We start from the raw sequence: 14,872 nt of genomic DNA on the forward strand, positions 1-14,872 counted from the left end.
CGTGTTTTGCCAGGTTAGTAGCAGCAGAAGTGGCGACAAAATTAGACATTAGGTGTATTTTGAAGACAGAATGAACAGGGTTTGATAATGATTTGGAAGTAAGATTTGAGAGAAAGAGGCACGAGTGTCTGAAGCCATATAGAGAATTAATGGGGGCTGGGAAGGTGGCTCAGTGGTAGAGTGCTTGCCTTGCATGCATAAGGCCCTGGGTTCGATTCCTCAGCATCACATAAGCAAAAGGAAAAAAGCCGGAAGTGGCGCTGTGGCTCAAGTGGTAGAGCGCTAGCTTTGAGCTGAAGAGCTGAGGAACAGCGCCCAGGCCCAGAGGTCAGGCCCCATGACCGGGTCCCCCCCCCAAAAAAAAAAGAATTAATGAGCCCAAGAAGTACCAGTCTTACTTCTTTATCGCTTTGTGCTGAAATGGTTTTATGTGTCTGTCTTTTAGGACCAGCTCTTTCGTTTTTACACAAAGAGGCAACTGGGATCTTGATAGAAATTATATTGAATCTGTAGATCAGTTTGGGAACTATTACCACTTTATCAATATTAAGTCTTCTAATCCTGGATTCTAGGGTATCTTTCCATTTAGTTAGGTACTCTTTAATTTCTTTCAGCAACTTCATATAGTTTTCAATATATATCCCGTGCTCTTTTTGTTAAAAATAAGTTCCTAAGTATTGTATTCTTTTTGATGCTGTTATAAAATGGAATTGTTGGGGCTGGGAAGGTGGCTTAGTGGTAGTGTGTTTGCCTTGCATGCATGAGGCCCTGAGTTCGATTCCTCAGCACCACAGAAGCAGAAAAAGCTGAAAGTGGCACTGTGGCTCAAGTAGTAGAGCTCTAGCCTTGAGCTGAAGAGCTGAGGGACTGCTCCCAGGCCCAGAATTCAGGCCCCACAACTGACCAAAAAGAAAAATAAATAAAAAGGAATTGTTTCCTTAATCTCATTTTCAGATTGTTCGCTGATCATGTTTGGAAATATACTTGAATTTTATATATTGTTCTTGCTTTCTGCACTACAGAAAGTTTTAACTACACTGGGGCTGAAGGGACTTTAGAAGTGCATTCAGCAGAGCCATGAAAGGTTTCTATTGGGCGGGGAAGGTGGCTTAGTGGTAGTGTGCTTCCTTGCATGCATGAAGCCCTGAGTTCGATTCCTCAGTACCACATACACAGAAAAAGCCAGAAGCCTTTGAGCAAAAAGAAGCTCAGGCCCAGGCCCAGAGTTCAAGCCCCAGGACTGGCAAAAAAAGAAAAAAGGTTTCTATTGCATGCTGTGTGGTCAGATATACTAGTGACAAACTACCACTTACTGAGCACCAACACTATTGTATCCAAAGCTTTCTAATAGTTTCCCATTGCTCTAATGACAGTAAAAAGATGAGAATCCTTAGCAGGACATAGAAGGCCCTAGAAGGCACATCACTGAAACCCAGTAAAGGGAGCTGCTATGCTGGTACCAGGCTCCTCATGTGCAGGATCTCACTTGTCTGTATCATACAGGTTACAAATGAGAGGACTAAAGCTTGACAAGGTAAACCAGCCTAAAGGTCACACAGCAAATGGCAAAGCCCTGGTTCTAATGAGATCTGATGGATGGTTTTTGCGTTTAAAACAATCCTCCTAAAAGAGAAGTGCTCATCTCTTCATTTGTTTTCCAGTGGAGACATTTCAGAAGCTGCAGAAGGCCAAGGAGATTCTGACCGATGAGGAGAGTCGCACCCGCTATGACCACTGGCGAAGGAGCCAGATAGCGATGCCCTTCCAGCAGTGGGAAGCTTTGGCTGACTCAGTGAAAACGGTGGGTTGTTCTCTGGAGATGGGGAGAATTCGTTAGATTCATAACTGGGATGAAGACTTAATAGACAGCAGGATGGGGAAAATAAACACATTCACTGGGAGAGTCTGGGTATAATTCAATTTTCACAAAAGCCTGTGAAAATTTGGAGCAGAGGCCATCAGCCTGTGCTAGCAAAGTCTATGGCTACAACTTCTAGCGTGTTTCCCCTTCCCTGTGTGTTATACTTCATTTTATGATTTCTAATAAATATGATTCTCTGGTGGCTTATATAACTGAATTTTGAACCACTGCAGGTTCATTTTCCTTCATCTTTTCTGTTCATATCAGTTTATTCTTCTTTCAAAGCTTATAAATCTATTAAAAGTAGCCAGGTACTGGTGGCTCACACCTGTAATCCTAGCTACTTAGGAGCCTGGATCTAAGGATCGAGGTTTGAAGCCAGCTTGCGCAGGAAAGTCTGTGAAACTGTTATCTCCATTAAACCACCAAAAATAAAAAATAAAAAATCCAGACGTGGAGCTGAGTGGTAGAACACTAGCCTTAAGTAAAAGAAGTCCTGAGACAGCATTCAGGCCCTGAATTCAAGCCCCCTCACCAGCACCAAAAAAAAAAAAAAAAAAAAAAAAAAAAATCTATTAAAAGAGAGTCTCATTAATGAAAGAAAACTACAAATTATTCCTATTCTATATTTTACTAAAAGGTTGTTGGACAGGGCTGTGGTGGCACATGCCTGTAATCCTAGCTACTCAGGAAGTCGAGATCTGAGGATCTCAGTTCAAAGTAGGTCCAAGCAGACAAATTCAGGAGACTCTAATAACCAATTAACCAAGAAAATGCTGGAAATTGTGTGCTCAAGTGGTAAAGTGCCAGCTTTGAATGAAAATGCTAAGGGATAGAACCCAGGCCCTGAGGTCAAGCCACATTACTTGCAAACACACAAAAAAGGATTACTGGACTTGTTAAACCATGTTACCTTTCTTTATGCCATTAAATAAACCCCAACATATTCAAACCATCACTATAATGTCTGGAAATGTAGCTCAATGACAGAATACATGCCTATCATGTACATGGAAGGCCAACACTACCAAAAATAAATAAATCTCTATAATAACTATGATGTATTTATTTTACTTACATTGCTCTTTATAAATTATAGATAGATACAATCATTAAAGTTTCTGTTTTCTAGCCGGGCACTGATGGCTCACGCCTGTAATCCTAGCTACTCAGGAGGCTGAGATCTGAGGATCTCGGTTCAAAGCCAGCCCGGGCAGGAGAGACTGTGATACTCCTATCTCCAATAAACCACCAGAAAACCGGAAGTGGCACTGTAGCTCAAGTGGTAGAGCGCTAGCCGTGAGCTGAAGAGCTGAGGGACAGTGCCCAGGCCCAGAGTTCAGGCCCCATGACCAACAACAGTGTAATGAATCCTTATACTAAATCATGCCTAAGAAAACAGATACTTTATTTATTTATTTTTGTCGGTCGTGGGGCTTGAACTCTGGACCTGGGCACTGTCCCTCAGCTCTTCAGCTCAAGGCTAGCTCTCTACCACTTGAGTCACAGCGCCACTTCCGGCTTTTTTCTTTTTTTTGCTTATGTGGTGCTGAGGAATCGAACCCAGGGCCTCATGCATGCAAGGCAAGCGCTCTCCCTTTCCAGCTGCAACACTTTTTTAAAAAATGACTTTGAATCCAGAAAATTGCTTTACAGGCAAAATTTCAGGAACATTGTAAGAACTGATTTATAATATGATGGATTGCTCTTAAATTTCAGCTCTTCAAATTACATTTACATTTCCCTCTTCATAGTTTTTAGGAGGGAAATTGTTCATAAAAGGCCTATAGAGCTGAGGTATTAATGAGATTTGACCTCTGGGCCTCATGCTTTCTGGAAAGATGTTCTACCACCTGAGCCATATCCTCAACCCTGAAGGAACATCTTAGGAATATTGGGGAAAACCAATGGAAACTCTGAAAATAGAAGGTTAATGCCACTCTACCTAAAATGTAAACTGTTTTCTTAATCTCATTTGTATGGATTTGTTTAAGGAGGATTAGTTATTTATGAGGAACTATATAATTATTGTATATTAGGTACAAAGTAACTACAGAGAACCTTCAAAAATGATTGACTTGCTGGGCGCTGGTGGCTCACGCCTGTAATCCTAGCTACTCAGGAGGCTGAGATCTGAGGATCGCGGTTCAAAGCCAGTCCGGGCAAGAAAGAGCGTGAGACTCCTATCTCCAATAAACCACCAGAAAACCGGAAGTGGCGCTGTAGCTCAAGTGGTAGAGTGCTCGCCTAGAGCTGAAGAGCTGAGGGACAACGCCCAGGCCCAGAGTTCAAGCCCCACGACCGACAAAAAAAAAAAAAAAAAGATTGACTTGATTTCATATATTCAGAAGTAAGACTCTTTATTTTTTCACTGTGTATATACAAATTCCTTGTTGACGTTAGCAAAATAAACATTGTTCTACCAACTCTGCCTAACCACATTTCCAGCCTCCTAAATATGACACACTAACTGCAACTGAATCACTAATCCTTGCTATTCTAATGCATTCTGAGTTATAGCTTTTTTTTTTGATGATCTATTCAACTCTGTCACTTAATTTCTAACAGCCTATATCAAGTTAGTTGTGGAATTTCCAAGAAGTCTTCTCCATATCTCTACTTTAATTTATATCACCAACATCTTTCCATTTAATACTAATTTCCTGTCTCCAAACACATCATTTTAGCTTTGAGTTTAGCTTCACTATAAAATTGTTTGAGGCCTTGCAATAATTACACTTAACATCTTACTGGCTATATCATTTGTCTTGTCAGCAGAGTTTAAGTAGTATGTGCTGTGTAAGCATGTGGTTTTAGATTTATTTCTATTAGTAATACAGATATGGTGCATGTCTCTCTGCTTTAATATCAGCAGTTTTTCCTCACACCATTTTCTTTGGGCAAAAGCTGCTTGTTTCTATCTTTCTTTTGCTTTTCAATCAATCTCAGTGGATGTGTGTGTGTGTGTGTGTGTGTGTGTGTGTGTGTGTGTGTTGGTACTGGGGCTTGAACTCAAGGCCTGGGCACTGTCCTTTAGCTGTTTGCTCAAAAGTTGGCACTTTATTGATTGAGCCACAGCTCCACTTCTGGCTTTTTGGAGGTCAGAGATAAAAGTCTTACACTGACTCTTCTGTCTGGGTTGGCTCTGAACTGTAATCCTCAATCTCATAAGTAGCTAGAAATACGGGTGTGAGCTACTGGTACCTGGCTTCTTAGTGGGTTCTGAATCCCCCATTCTATGGTACACATGATTCTTGCATCATTCTGGTCTCTGTAACTTTCTTTTGTTTTCTTTCTGTTCTTATCCTAAAAGTGCCTTCTCTCAACTTAAAAATTAAAAAAACAAAGTTAGAATGTTGCTATGTTGCACAGCTTGGTTTTGAACTTCAAGACTCAAATTCTTCTCCCATCTCAGCCTCCCAAGTGCTTTCTCTTTGAGTTATTTCATTGGCTTATCCTTTTATGTTTGTACTCTGGAGAAATCAAGAACAATGAACATACCTAGTATTGTTCATCATCCAATAGATCATTGCCTTTCTTTTTGTAGAAAACCATCACCATTAGGGTCCTGGGGTTAGTTGTATTAGTAAGCCATTTTGACAACAAAATGGTTATAACTTTAGGGTTTGGATTTCAAGTGGATATTTGTCTAAAACATACCTGCATATTTGCTTGCCTGGCACATTTACAGGGTGTTAAATCTCATAAAATCTCTTTCTTCCACACCATCGCTCTTGTGTCTTTCTTTTTATCTAAGCAGTTTAATACCTCTGGAAGGAGAAGCATTGGTCGGAGCAATATTCTTTGTTTTCCTACAAAGCAAGACAAAATGCCAAGGCACTTCTGCAACATTATACAGGATCATTTCTCAGGATTGTCTTTTGGGAGAATTCTTCAAATGAGCCACAGCTTCAGGGGTGACACATTTCACCCATGAGTGAGGAAACTGTAACTGATCATTTTTTTCCCTTTCCTACTAACTCTTTGTCACTTCATTAGCTACTTGTTTCTTTTTCTAGCAGTTTCTCCTGGAAGAGTCATTTGTAAAAATATAGTAGGAATTCACCCAGGTCAATATGTTGGAAATTCAAATTTAGGTATGTGGTGTTGTTTTAAAAGAGAGATAAATGCATTCTGGGAGTGATGGCTCCCACCTGTAATCTTAGCTACTCAGGAGGCTAAAATGGAAAACACTGCAGTTTGAGGCCAGCCCAGGCAAAACATTCACAGGATTTCCTTCTCATCCCAAAGCTGGGCACAGTGCCAGTTGTCTCCACTATGCAGGAAGTACAAATAGGTAGATCACAGTTCAGGAAGGACATTGCAGAAAAAAAATTGAGAGCTTATTAAAAATATAATGAATATTAAAAGGGCTTGGGGGTGGGCTGGGAATGTGACTTAGTGGTAGAGTGCTTGCCTAGCATGCATGAAGCCCTGGGTTCAATTCCCCAGTACCACATAAACAGAAAAAGCCAGAAGTGGCGATGTGGCTCAAGTGGTAGAGTGCTAGCCTTGAGCAAAAGAAGCTCAGGGACAGCGCCCAGGCCCTGAGTTCAAGCCCCAGGACTGGCAAAATAATTTTAAAAAGGGAAGGAGCTTGGAGGAGTGGCTCAGGTGGCAGAGTACCTGCCTAGCAAGTGCAAAACCCTGATGTCAAACCACAGTATCAAAACAAAAAACAACAACAAACCAGAGAGGAAGTTTGAATTGAGAGTTTCAGTGGTCCAGGCCTTTGAAACCCTGGGATAACGTGAGAGCAGAAAACTTTTTTTGTTGTTGTTGTCAGTTTTTGGGCTTGAACTCTGGGTCTGGGGCCCAAGGCTGGTGCTCTACCACGTATGCCACAGCGCCACTTCTGATTTTCTGAGTGGTTAATTGGAGATAAGAGTCTCATGGACTTTCCTGCCCAAGCTGGTTTTTAACTGTGATGCTCAGATCTCAGCCTCCTGAGTAGCTAAGCTTACAGACACGAGCCACTGACACCCAGCTGGGCAGAAAACTTTTTAGCACAAAGAATTTAGGGAGATCCATCTTTGTCATACAAGGTATGCATGGCTCCCCAGCTAACTCCAAAATATGTACAGAATGGCTTCAGGAGGACTGCTGGGAAATGACTGCATTGAAGCCACAAAGTAAAGGAAATGTCCTTATGAGCTGCTAGAACCATCCCATACCACATCAAGCGCTGTGCATTTATAAAAAGCGGTTAGAAACCTTCTTTGGGTTTTGGTGAATTGGTTGTTTGTCAAAGTGTTTTCCTATCATTACACATAGAACTGTTTGTCTGTTGATTGTCTGGGCTCCTGGCTGGGTGAGGTCCTTGGGGTGAGTCTAGTTGACCATAGACTGCAGGAAGCTTCCTACTGTGCCTGCTGGGTACTCTTTGTCCAGCCACAGAGGAAACTCAACACCTTCTGAGCATGTTCAGAGACAATTTGTCTTAATTGGATGTTACCCAAAAGCAGGTCAAGAAATCATCGAGGCAAATAAAATAATCCACTCATAATGATCCAGGATAAAATTAACTGATCAAACTGGGTGCCGGTGGCTACCGCCTATAATCCTAGCTACTTGGGAAGTTGAGATCTGAGGATCACAGTTCAAAGCCAGCCCAGGCAGAAAAGTCTCTGTGAGACTCATATTTCCAAAAACCGGAAGTGGCATTGTGGCTCAAGGAGTGGAATGCTAGCCTTGAGTAGAGGCTCAAGGACAGTGTCCAGACCCTGAGTTCAAGCCCCACAACTGAGAAAAAAAAATGGATCAAATTTGTAGTTATTTGGTTGAGCCATGGCTCCTTCAAGTCAATTATTTCTTTTTCCATTTGCCCCTTTTTATTATTGTGCTGACACTGGGACTGTACCTGGGCTCAGTCCCTTAGCTTTTTCACTTAAGGGGGCTATTAGACCACTTGAGCCACACCTCTACTTCTGGCTTTTTGCTGGTTAATTGTAGATAAATCTCCTGGGTTTGTCTGTCTGGGTTTGCTTTTAACTGGGATCCTCAGTTCTTAGCCTTTTGATAGCTAGAATGATGGCCACTGTTGCTATCCCAGTGTTTAAAGACAGGTAGATAAACAATTGTATTTTCCAATGTTGATCAAGGTTCATTTCCTAGGGAGAGTGGCCAAAAAATCTAGTAAAGAAAGCTGGTAGCCAAGTTAATCATGAAGGAAGAAAAAAACCACACACCATTTTCACAGACTTCAGGATTAGTGGCCTTTGTACCTGGGTTTGTTTTCCATTTCCATGTTAGTTAATTTCTTGTTCATTCCAAGCTCATTACTTGACTATACAGATTCTCTCTTAATCTCTGTCAGTGGCCTATCATTTGACATTTCTCTTGATTCCTTTCCTTTCCTTTCCTTTCCGTGGTATTGGGAAGCCAACCAAGGACTTCAGAGCTGCTAGGCAAACACTTTAACACTGAGCTATATCTCCAGCCCTATCGATGCTTAATCTATTGAAATTAATTTCACATTATACTAATTTATTTGCTGTTAAGTGCTGTCCAGCACAACCAATACCCCAGAGAAGCTACAAAATAAGTGACTGGCAGGTTATCTAAATGAGCCCCAACATACCAGTCTTTGTAGCTCACTTTTCTTTGGTTGTTTTAAAGATAAGGTCTTACTAGACGTGGGTGGCTAACACTTGTAATCCTAGCTACTCAGGAGACTGAGATCTGAGGATCATGGTTAGAAGCTAGCCTAGGCAGGAAAGTTTGTGAGACTCTTATCTCCAATTAACCACCAGAAAACCAGAAGTGACACTGTGGCTTAAGTGGTAGGGCACTCATTTTGATCTGAAGAGCTCAGGGACAGTGCCCAGGCCCAGATTTCAAGCCCCACAACTGACAAATAAATAAATAAATAAAGCTCTTGCTTTTGGCAAGACCAATCTGGACTCTGATCCTCCTATTTATGCTTCCTGCAGTAGCTGGGATGTCAGGTGCATACCATGATTCCCCATCTTTTCTGTTTGGATAAAATTTCACAAACTTTATTTTTTTTTTGCCCAAGCTAATTCTCAACCAAGAGCTTCCTAATCTGTACTCCCAAGTAGCTAAGATTACAGGTGTGAGCCAATGGCATCTGGCTCCTATGGCATTTGAATACAATTTTTTCTAATATCTCTTTTCAATTATTTGAGGTATACTTTTTTTGAATGGAATTGCTGGGTTACCTCATTCTCTGAATCTCCTTAATGTTGGTTACTTTGCTCTGGACCAGAATATGGCTTCTTCTAACATGTTACCAAACTAGTGAATATTAATGAATGAATATAGGGATTCATTAATGTCCTGATTAATTGATAAATATATGGTTAATAGTCAAGTTTAACATTTTGTTAGCCAGTACTATAATAGTAGATAAGGTATTATAAATGTGGAAAACCATATTGTATTTAATATCTATGTGTCTGCTTTTAATTAATTTAGTCAATGCACTGGGCTGTCAGAGGTAAGAAAGACCTGATGCTGGAAGGATCTGACCAGACTCATACCAACAAGAGTAAAAATGAGGACTGGAATGAGCAAAAAGAAATAAAGAGAAAGGATCTGGGTTCAACTGCAGAGAAAATGAAGCAGAAAGAATCCAAGTCAATCTCCCCACCAAATCCAGATTCTCCAAGTAAGTCATGTCACACAGCTCTGCAGGACACAGAATATTTGAAACTAAAGAAGGGGAAGGCAGTGTACATTGTATTCATTCTTAACCTTTTCCAATGTGCACAGTAGTTAGCTAAACTTTAGGATTAGGTTAACATCTTAAGAGATACTTTATGGGGTAGGTATGTGGCTCAAATGATAGACTATTGCTTAAAAACTAGGAGGTCCAGTACTTTGCACTGACATAGAAAGTGGAAAATACCCTTCTTCCAAGGGAACTTGAAGTATTTCTCGGAATGTCTTTTGCTTTATTGAAATGGCACTAACTAACATTTGTTGCATGTTTGTTATGTGCAAGAACATTATTTAAATATATTATTGTACATGATTGCCTCATTTAATATTAATTTTGCATAGATTAGCTTATTTAATCCTCACTAGGAGATTGGGAAACTGGTACCATTATTGATATACTTATTTTACAGATGAGAAAACTGAAGCCCAGAGAAGTGAAGTAATTTGTCCAAGGTTAGGCAGCTTGGCAAAAGGCAGTCTGGCTTCAGAGTCTGTATTCCAAGATGCTGCAGTATCCTGAGATGATACTTCATCTATAATGTGTATGTCACTTATAGGCTTACTGAAGTAGGCCACTGCAAAATTTCAATGTCCCGTGTTCACATCCTACTTCTATTACTTATTATCTGTATTACTTGACAAAAGTTTATTTCTTAGACTTGTGGTTCCTCATCAATAAAATGGTTTATAAAAATACCTGCTCAGAGAGTTACGATAGGACTAAATGGGAATTAGTGATTTGCGGATAGCATGCTATGGGTAAATCTTAGCAATTCTCATTTTTGTAGTTTGCCCAGCTAGCTATCTGACTGAGTTAACTAGTTTAGGTGTGTTAATATACATATGCTAGAATTGTTCACATTCTGATTTGTTGAGTCCTAGGATGATGGTGTAGCACACTATTAGAATTGAGCCTTTAAGCAGAAGGTTTCAGAATATTCTTGGATGCTTGTAAAAAAAAAAGATAACCAGTTTGTTGTGAATAATAGGTTTTCTGTTTTGGAGAAGTTTTATGTATTCTCGACTTGCTGGGAGGAAGAGTTCTTAGAATTTGATTCTGACATCACTGCTGGTTAGTCAAGAGGTCTCTGCAAGTCAGCTCTTGGATTGCATCAGCTTTGTAATTGGCAATGACGATAACATAACAAATGTGATCAAAGCAGAACCTGACTTTCACAAAACAGTGTTTTGAACAAACGCCACACCTCCGGTACATGCACGCACACACGCACACACACATATGGAGGCAAGCACTCAGAATATTTCTCCTTTCAGCACTAGAATGTTCAGTTCCAAGCTTCCTGTTTTTGAGTCTGATCTCATCTGTGTTCATCAGGACTCTGGGGGTGGGAGGAAGGGAGAGAGCTTGGCTTGGACATTTTAGAATTCAGAGATGCTGCTGAGGACTAAGTTGAGCCTTTCTTCAGGATTCTATGAACTTTTTTTCTTTTTTTTAGAAATTAGTTATTTCAATATAAAAAATCCAGCAATATGAGCTTATCATGAAAAAGAATCAAAGGATTATAAATATACAATAAATTGGTGTCTCTTCTCATGTCCCATCCTCCTCTGCTTCTATTGTGAATGCTCAGATATATTTCCACTTTGGGCCAGTACTAGGGGGATTACTGTTTTTTTTTTTTTTAAAGTACTGTATATTAATTGTGCAAAGGGGTTTCACTGTGATAATTTCTTTTTCCAGTCCTGGGGCTTGAACTCAGGGCCTGGACACTGTCCCTGAGCCTCTTTGTACTCAGGCCTAGCACTCTACCATTTGAGCCATAGCACACCACTTCCAGCTTTTTCTGAGTAGTTTATTCGAGATAAGGCTCTCATGGACTTTTCTGCCTGGGCTGGTATCGAACTGTGATCCTCAAGTCTCAGCCTCTTGAGTAGCTAGGATTACAGGTATGAGCCACAGGTGCCTAGCTTACACTGTGATGATTTTGTTTTTTTTTTTGGTCCGGTCGTGGGGCCTGAACTCTGGACCTGGGCGCTGTCCCTCAGCTCTTCAGCTCAAGGCTAGTGCTCTACCGCTTGAGCCATAGCACCACTTCCGGCTTTTTTCTTTTTGCTTATGTGGTGCTGAGGAATCAAACCCAGGGCCTCAGGCATGCAAGGCAAGCGCTCTACCACTGAGCCACCTTCCCAGCCCCCACTGTGATGATTTTATAAATGCATATAATGTGCTTTGCTCATATTCACCTCCTCGATTCTTGCTCAAGAAGCTGTGGTTGGAGAATTATTACGAAATTCTGCTAGTTACTATGGTTTTTCCCCCTTAATGCTATTTAGGAGATTACTGATGCCTCTAAGTACTACCTTAAAGCTGGAGTCTGCTATATCAAAGTGCAGTTGCACGATTATTTCATTTCACATTACTGCTGTATACATTTAAAAAAAAATAGCATCAGTGTTTCAGAGATATCACTCCTGTCAGCCTTATCAAGCACTGAGTGGCTTCATGTATGTTACAGTGCTTTGTATTTGCTTTGGAGTTTTTTTGATACCTTTTCTATGGTCCCTATCACATTACCAACTACTAGCAAAATGTGCACACAGCACTGGGAAACGGACATGCAAGGCTGTCTCCCTTTACTTTGTTTCAATACACAATAAACAGAAGCAGAATGCTAGTAAGTACAATTGTAGCATCAGACAGGTTTGTGTAACATCCTGGACCAAACAAAAAAAGAATCTCATGCAGCACATGCTGTTGGTGTTCAGCCGCATCCTTTGGGTACCCTTACCTGTCCAGGCATTGCCAGCTCTGAGGCCTGCACTACAAACATTGAGAAAATCCACAGAGGTCTTTCTCTGGCAATGGAGCCTGCTTGGCAAGCAATGAGCAGGAAGGAAATGCCTGTAGTAAACATCCTTGAGATGCAGCCATAAACTAATGGCTGGGAGTGGTAGGCTGAAATCTTCAGGTCTTTTTCTCCAGTTGGATAACCCAACTGTATATTACTTCCTAGGGTCCCCCAGTCATTGAAAGTGATCATTTTGATGATGCACCTCTGACACGTTTGATCCGTTCTCCCATTTGCCTACCAGTGCTTCCTGAGATTGCCTTCAAAGTTATTTTGCTTCAAATTCTTGTCTGTGTTGCCTAATCTCGGCTGATGCTCTACTGCTTGAGCCACCACTCCACCTCTGGCTTTTTGCTGGTTCATTGCAGATAAGAATCTCAGAGTTTCCTGCCCGTGCTGTATAGCTTTGAAACTTGAGCCTCAGATTTCAAAAGAAGTATTTGAAAGCTATGTGAGCATAGCTACCAATTTCTTTTTTAGGTAAATTGTTAAATTCCCATCCTTAGAATTATTATGATGCATTTCAGCAAGTGAGGTCTTCTCACACAAAGCATATTTCCTGTTTATAAGAATTCCAAAGTGGGGGCTGGGAAGTTGGCTCAGTGGTAGAGCGCTTGCCTTGCATGCCTGAGGCCCTGAGTTCGATTCCTCAGCACCACATAAGCAAAAAGAAAAAAGCCGGAAGTGGCGCTGTGGCTCAAGTGGTAGAGTGCTAGCCTTGAGCTGAAGAGCTGAGGGACAGCGCCCAGGCCCAGAGTTCAGGCCCCACGACTGGACCCAAAAAAAAAAAAAAAAAAAAAAAAAAAGAATTCCAAAGTGTACTTGATAAGCTGTTTCTGTACATACTAATAATTCACACCAGAGATTTAACCACATATTTTACCCTGAAATCTTATCCCTGAGCTGTTTTACTAGTATAATCTTGACATTTTTTTCCCCTTACACTCCATTTAAAATATTTCTTTTCTCTCTTCTAAAGATTCAGATGTGAGCTGTTGGCACTTTCGTTTCCGCTGGTCTGCAGATGCTCCTTCAGACCTCCTGAGGAAGTTCAGAAACTATGAAATATGAAATGTCCCTGGCTCCCAAAGTCTACCTCCTGTGCAGCTAAAAATGCAGTGTTTGTACATATCTTTAAAAATGTCATGTTTGAGTTGGACATGGTGGCATATGCATTTGGGAGGCTGAAGCTGAAGGATTGTTAAGTTTGATGCTTGTTTGAGCTGCATGGTGAGACCCTGACTCTCCACAACCCCTTTCCTGCCACCCCCTCCCCTTCATGTTTGGGAGTCGCTGAGTATGGGTGTTTCCTCCATCTTTGAGCTCATTGTCTGGATGAGTTTTTTGTTTGTTTTGTGCTAGGGATTGAATGCAGGGTCTTGTGGATATTCTGTAACTGAGCTACACCCCATCTTACAATATGTTGTGTTTGAAAAAATGTACTTTATTGTTATTATAAATGTGATGTATACAGGGATTACAATGACATGGGTTAGGTAATGAGTACAATGTGTTTAAGTGAGGAAATGTTAGAAGACTAGTTTCTTTGTTATTTGAACAAATTGAGACTCATAGATCCAAGTAGGTTATATTCTGTCTTTTCCTGGTAATTCTATTTATTAAAACCAATTGGTAAGAGTTTCTGTATTTAAATAGTTACTTGGTATACCATGATCTCTATTAATGCTGGATCTACACTAACTGTTTTCTGACTCTTGTCTTCAAATGAAATGCGAAATTACTTGTCTAGACTCTATGGAATGAAATAAATACTGTTTCCAGTGTTCATATGTATATTCAACTTTCTTTTTTTCTCTTTCTTTCTTTCTTTCTTTCTTTCTTTCTTTCTTTCTTCCTTTCTTCCTTCCTTTCTTCCTTCCTTTCTTTCTTTTCCTTTGCTGGTACTGGGGTTTGAACTTAAGGCCTCATGCTTGCTAAGCAAACACACTCTACCACTTGAGTCATCCCTAACCCTTCAACTATATTTTAGTTTTGTTAGTCATCAGGCTTGAACTCAGGGCCTGGGTGCTGTCCCTGAGCTCTTTTGCTCAAGGCTAGAATTCTATCTCTTTGAGCCACACTTCTGATTTTCTGGTGGTTACTTGGAGATAAGAGTCTTATGTACATTCCTGCCTAGGTTGGCTTTGAACTGAGGTCTTCAGATCTCAGCCTCCTGAGCAGCTGGGATTACAGGTGTGAGCCATCAGTGCCTGGCTCAATTGTATTTTAAAACAATTTGAAAAGTTGCTTCTGCTTAACATTGTAAATTTAGAAGGTTGTAATTTATTATCAGGCCTTTGGAATATGGTTAGGTGATGAGGGCAGAGCCGTTATGAGTGAGTTTTTATAAAAGAAGGAAAGACAGTGAGGGGTGATGAGGCTCCTAGAATCCCTTGTACCATGTGAGGACACTGCATAAAGCACTGTGTATGGGCCAGAAAGCAGACCCTCATCAGATACCGAATTGCCTTGATAAAATTCTGTCATTTATAAGCCATCCACACTATGGTTTTAGTTA

General features: G+C 40.7%; 1 protein-coding gene across 4 annotated transcripts in view; it reads left to right on the plus strand.

Annotated features, from left to right (window-relative positions):
* The window catches only part of Dnajc12 (DnaJ heat shock protein family (Hsp40) member C12), a 38,621-nt gene extending 24,511 nt beyond the window's left edge, over window positions 1-14,110 (plus strand). For 3 of the 4 annotated variants that reach the window (XM_070021004.1, XM_070021003.1, XM_070021002.1), the window contains 4 exons: window positions 1,662-1,801; window positions 9,299-9,491; window positions 9,955-10,086; window positions 13,334-13,423. In XM_070021004.1, the coding sequence (XP_069877105.1) occupies window positions 1,662-1,801; window positions 9,299-9,491; window positions 9,955-10,064 (443 nt within the window). In that variant the 3' untranslated portion in view covers window positions 10,065-10,086; window positions 13,334-13,423. Of the gene's footprint in view, window positions 1-1,661; window positions 1,802-9,298; window positions 9,492-9,954; window positions 10,087-13,333 lie in introns of all 4 variants that reach the window. The other variant, XM_070021005.1, reaches the window with a different exon arrangement.
* Window positions 14,111-14,872: the final 762 nt, after the last annotated feature.

This window comes from Dipodomys merriami, unplaced genomic scaffold (genome assembly GCF_024711535.1).
Source record: "Dipodomys merriami isolate MVZ:Mamm:240054 unplaced genomic scaffold, mDipMer1.0.p SCAF_14, whole genome shotgun sequence".
In the NCBI taxonomy this organism is placed as follows: domain Eukaryota; kingdom Metazoa; phylum Chordata; class Mammalia; order Rodentia; family Heteromyidae; genus Dipodomys; species Dipodomys merriami.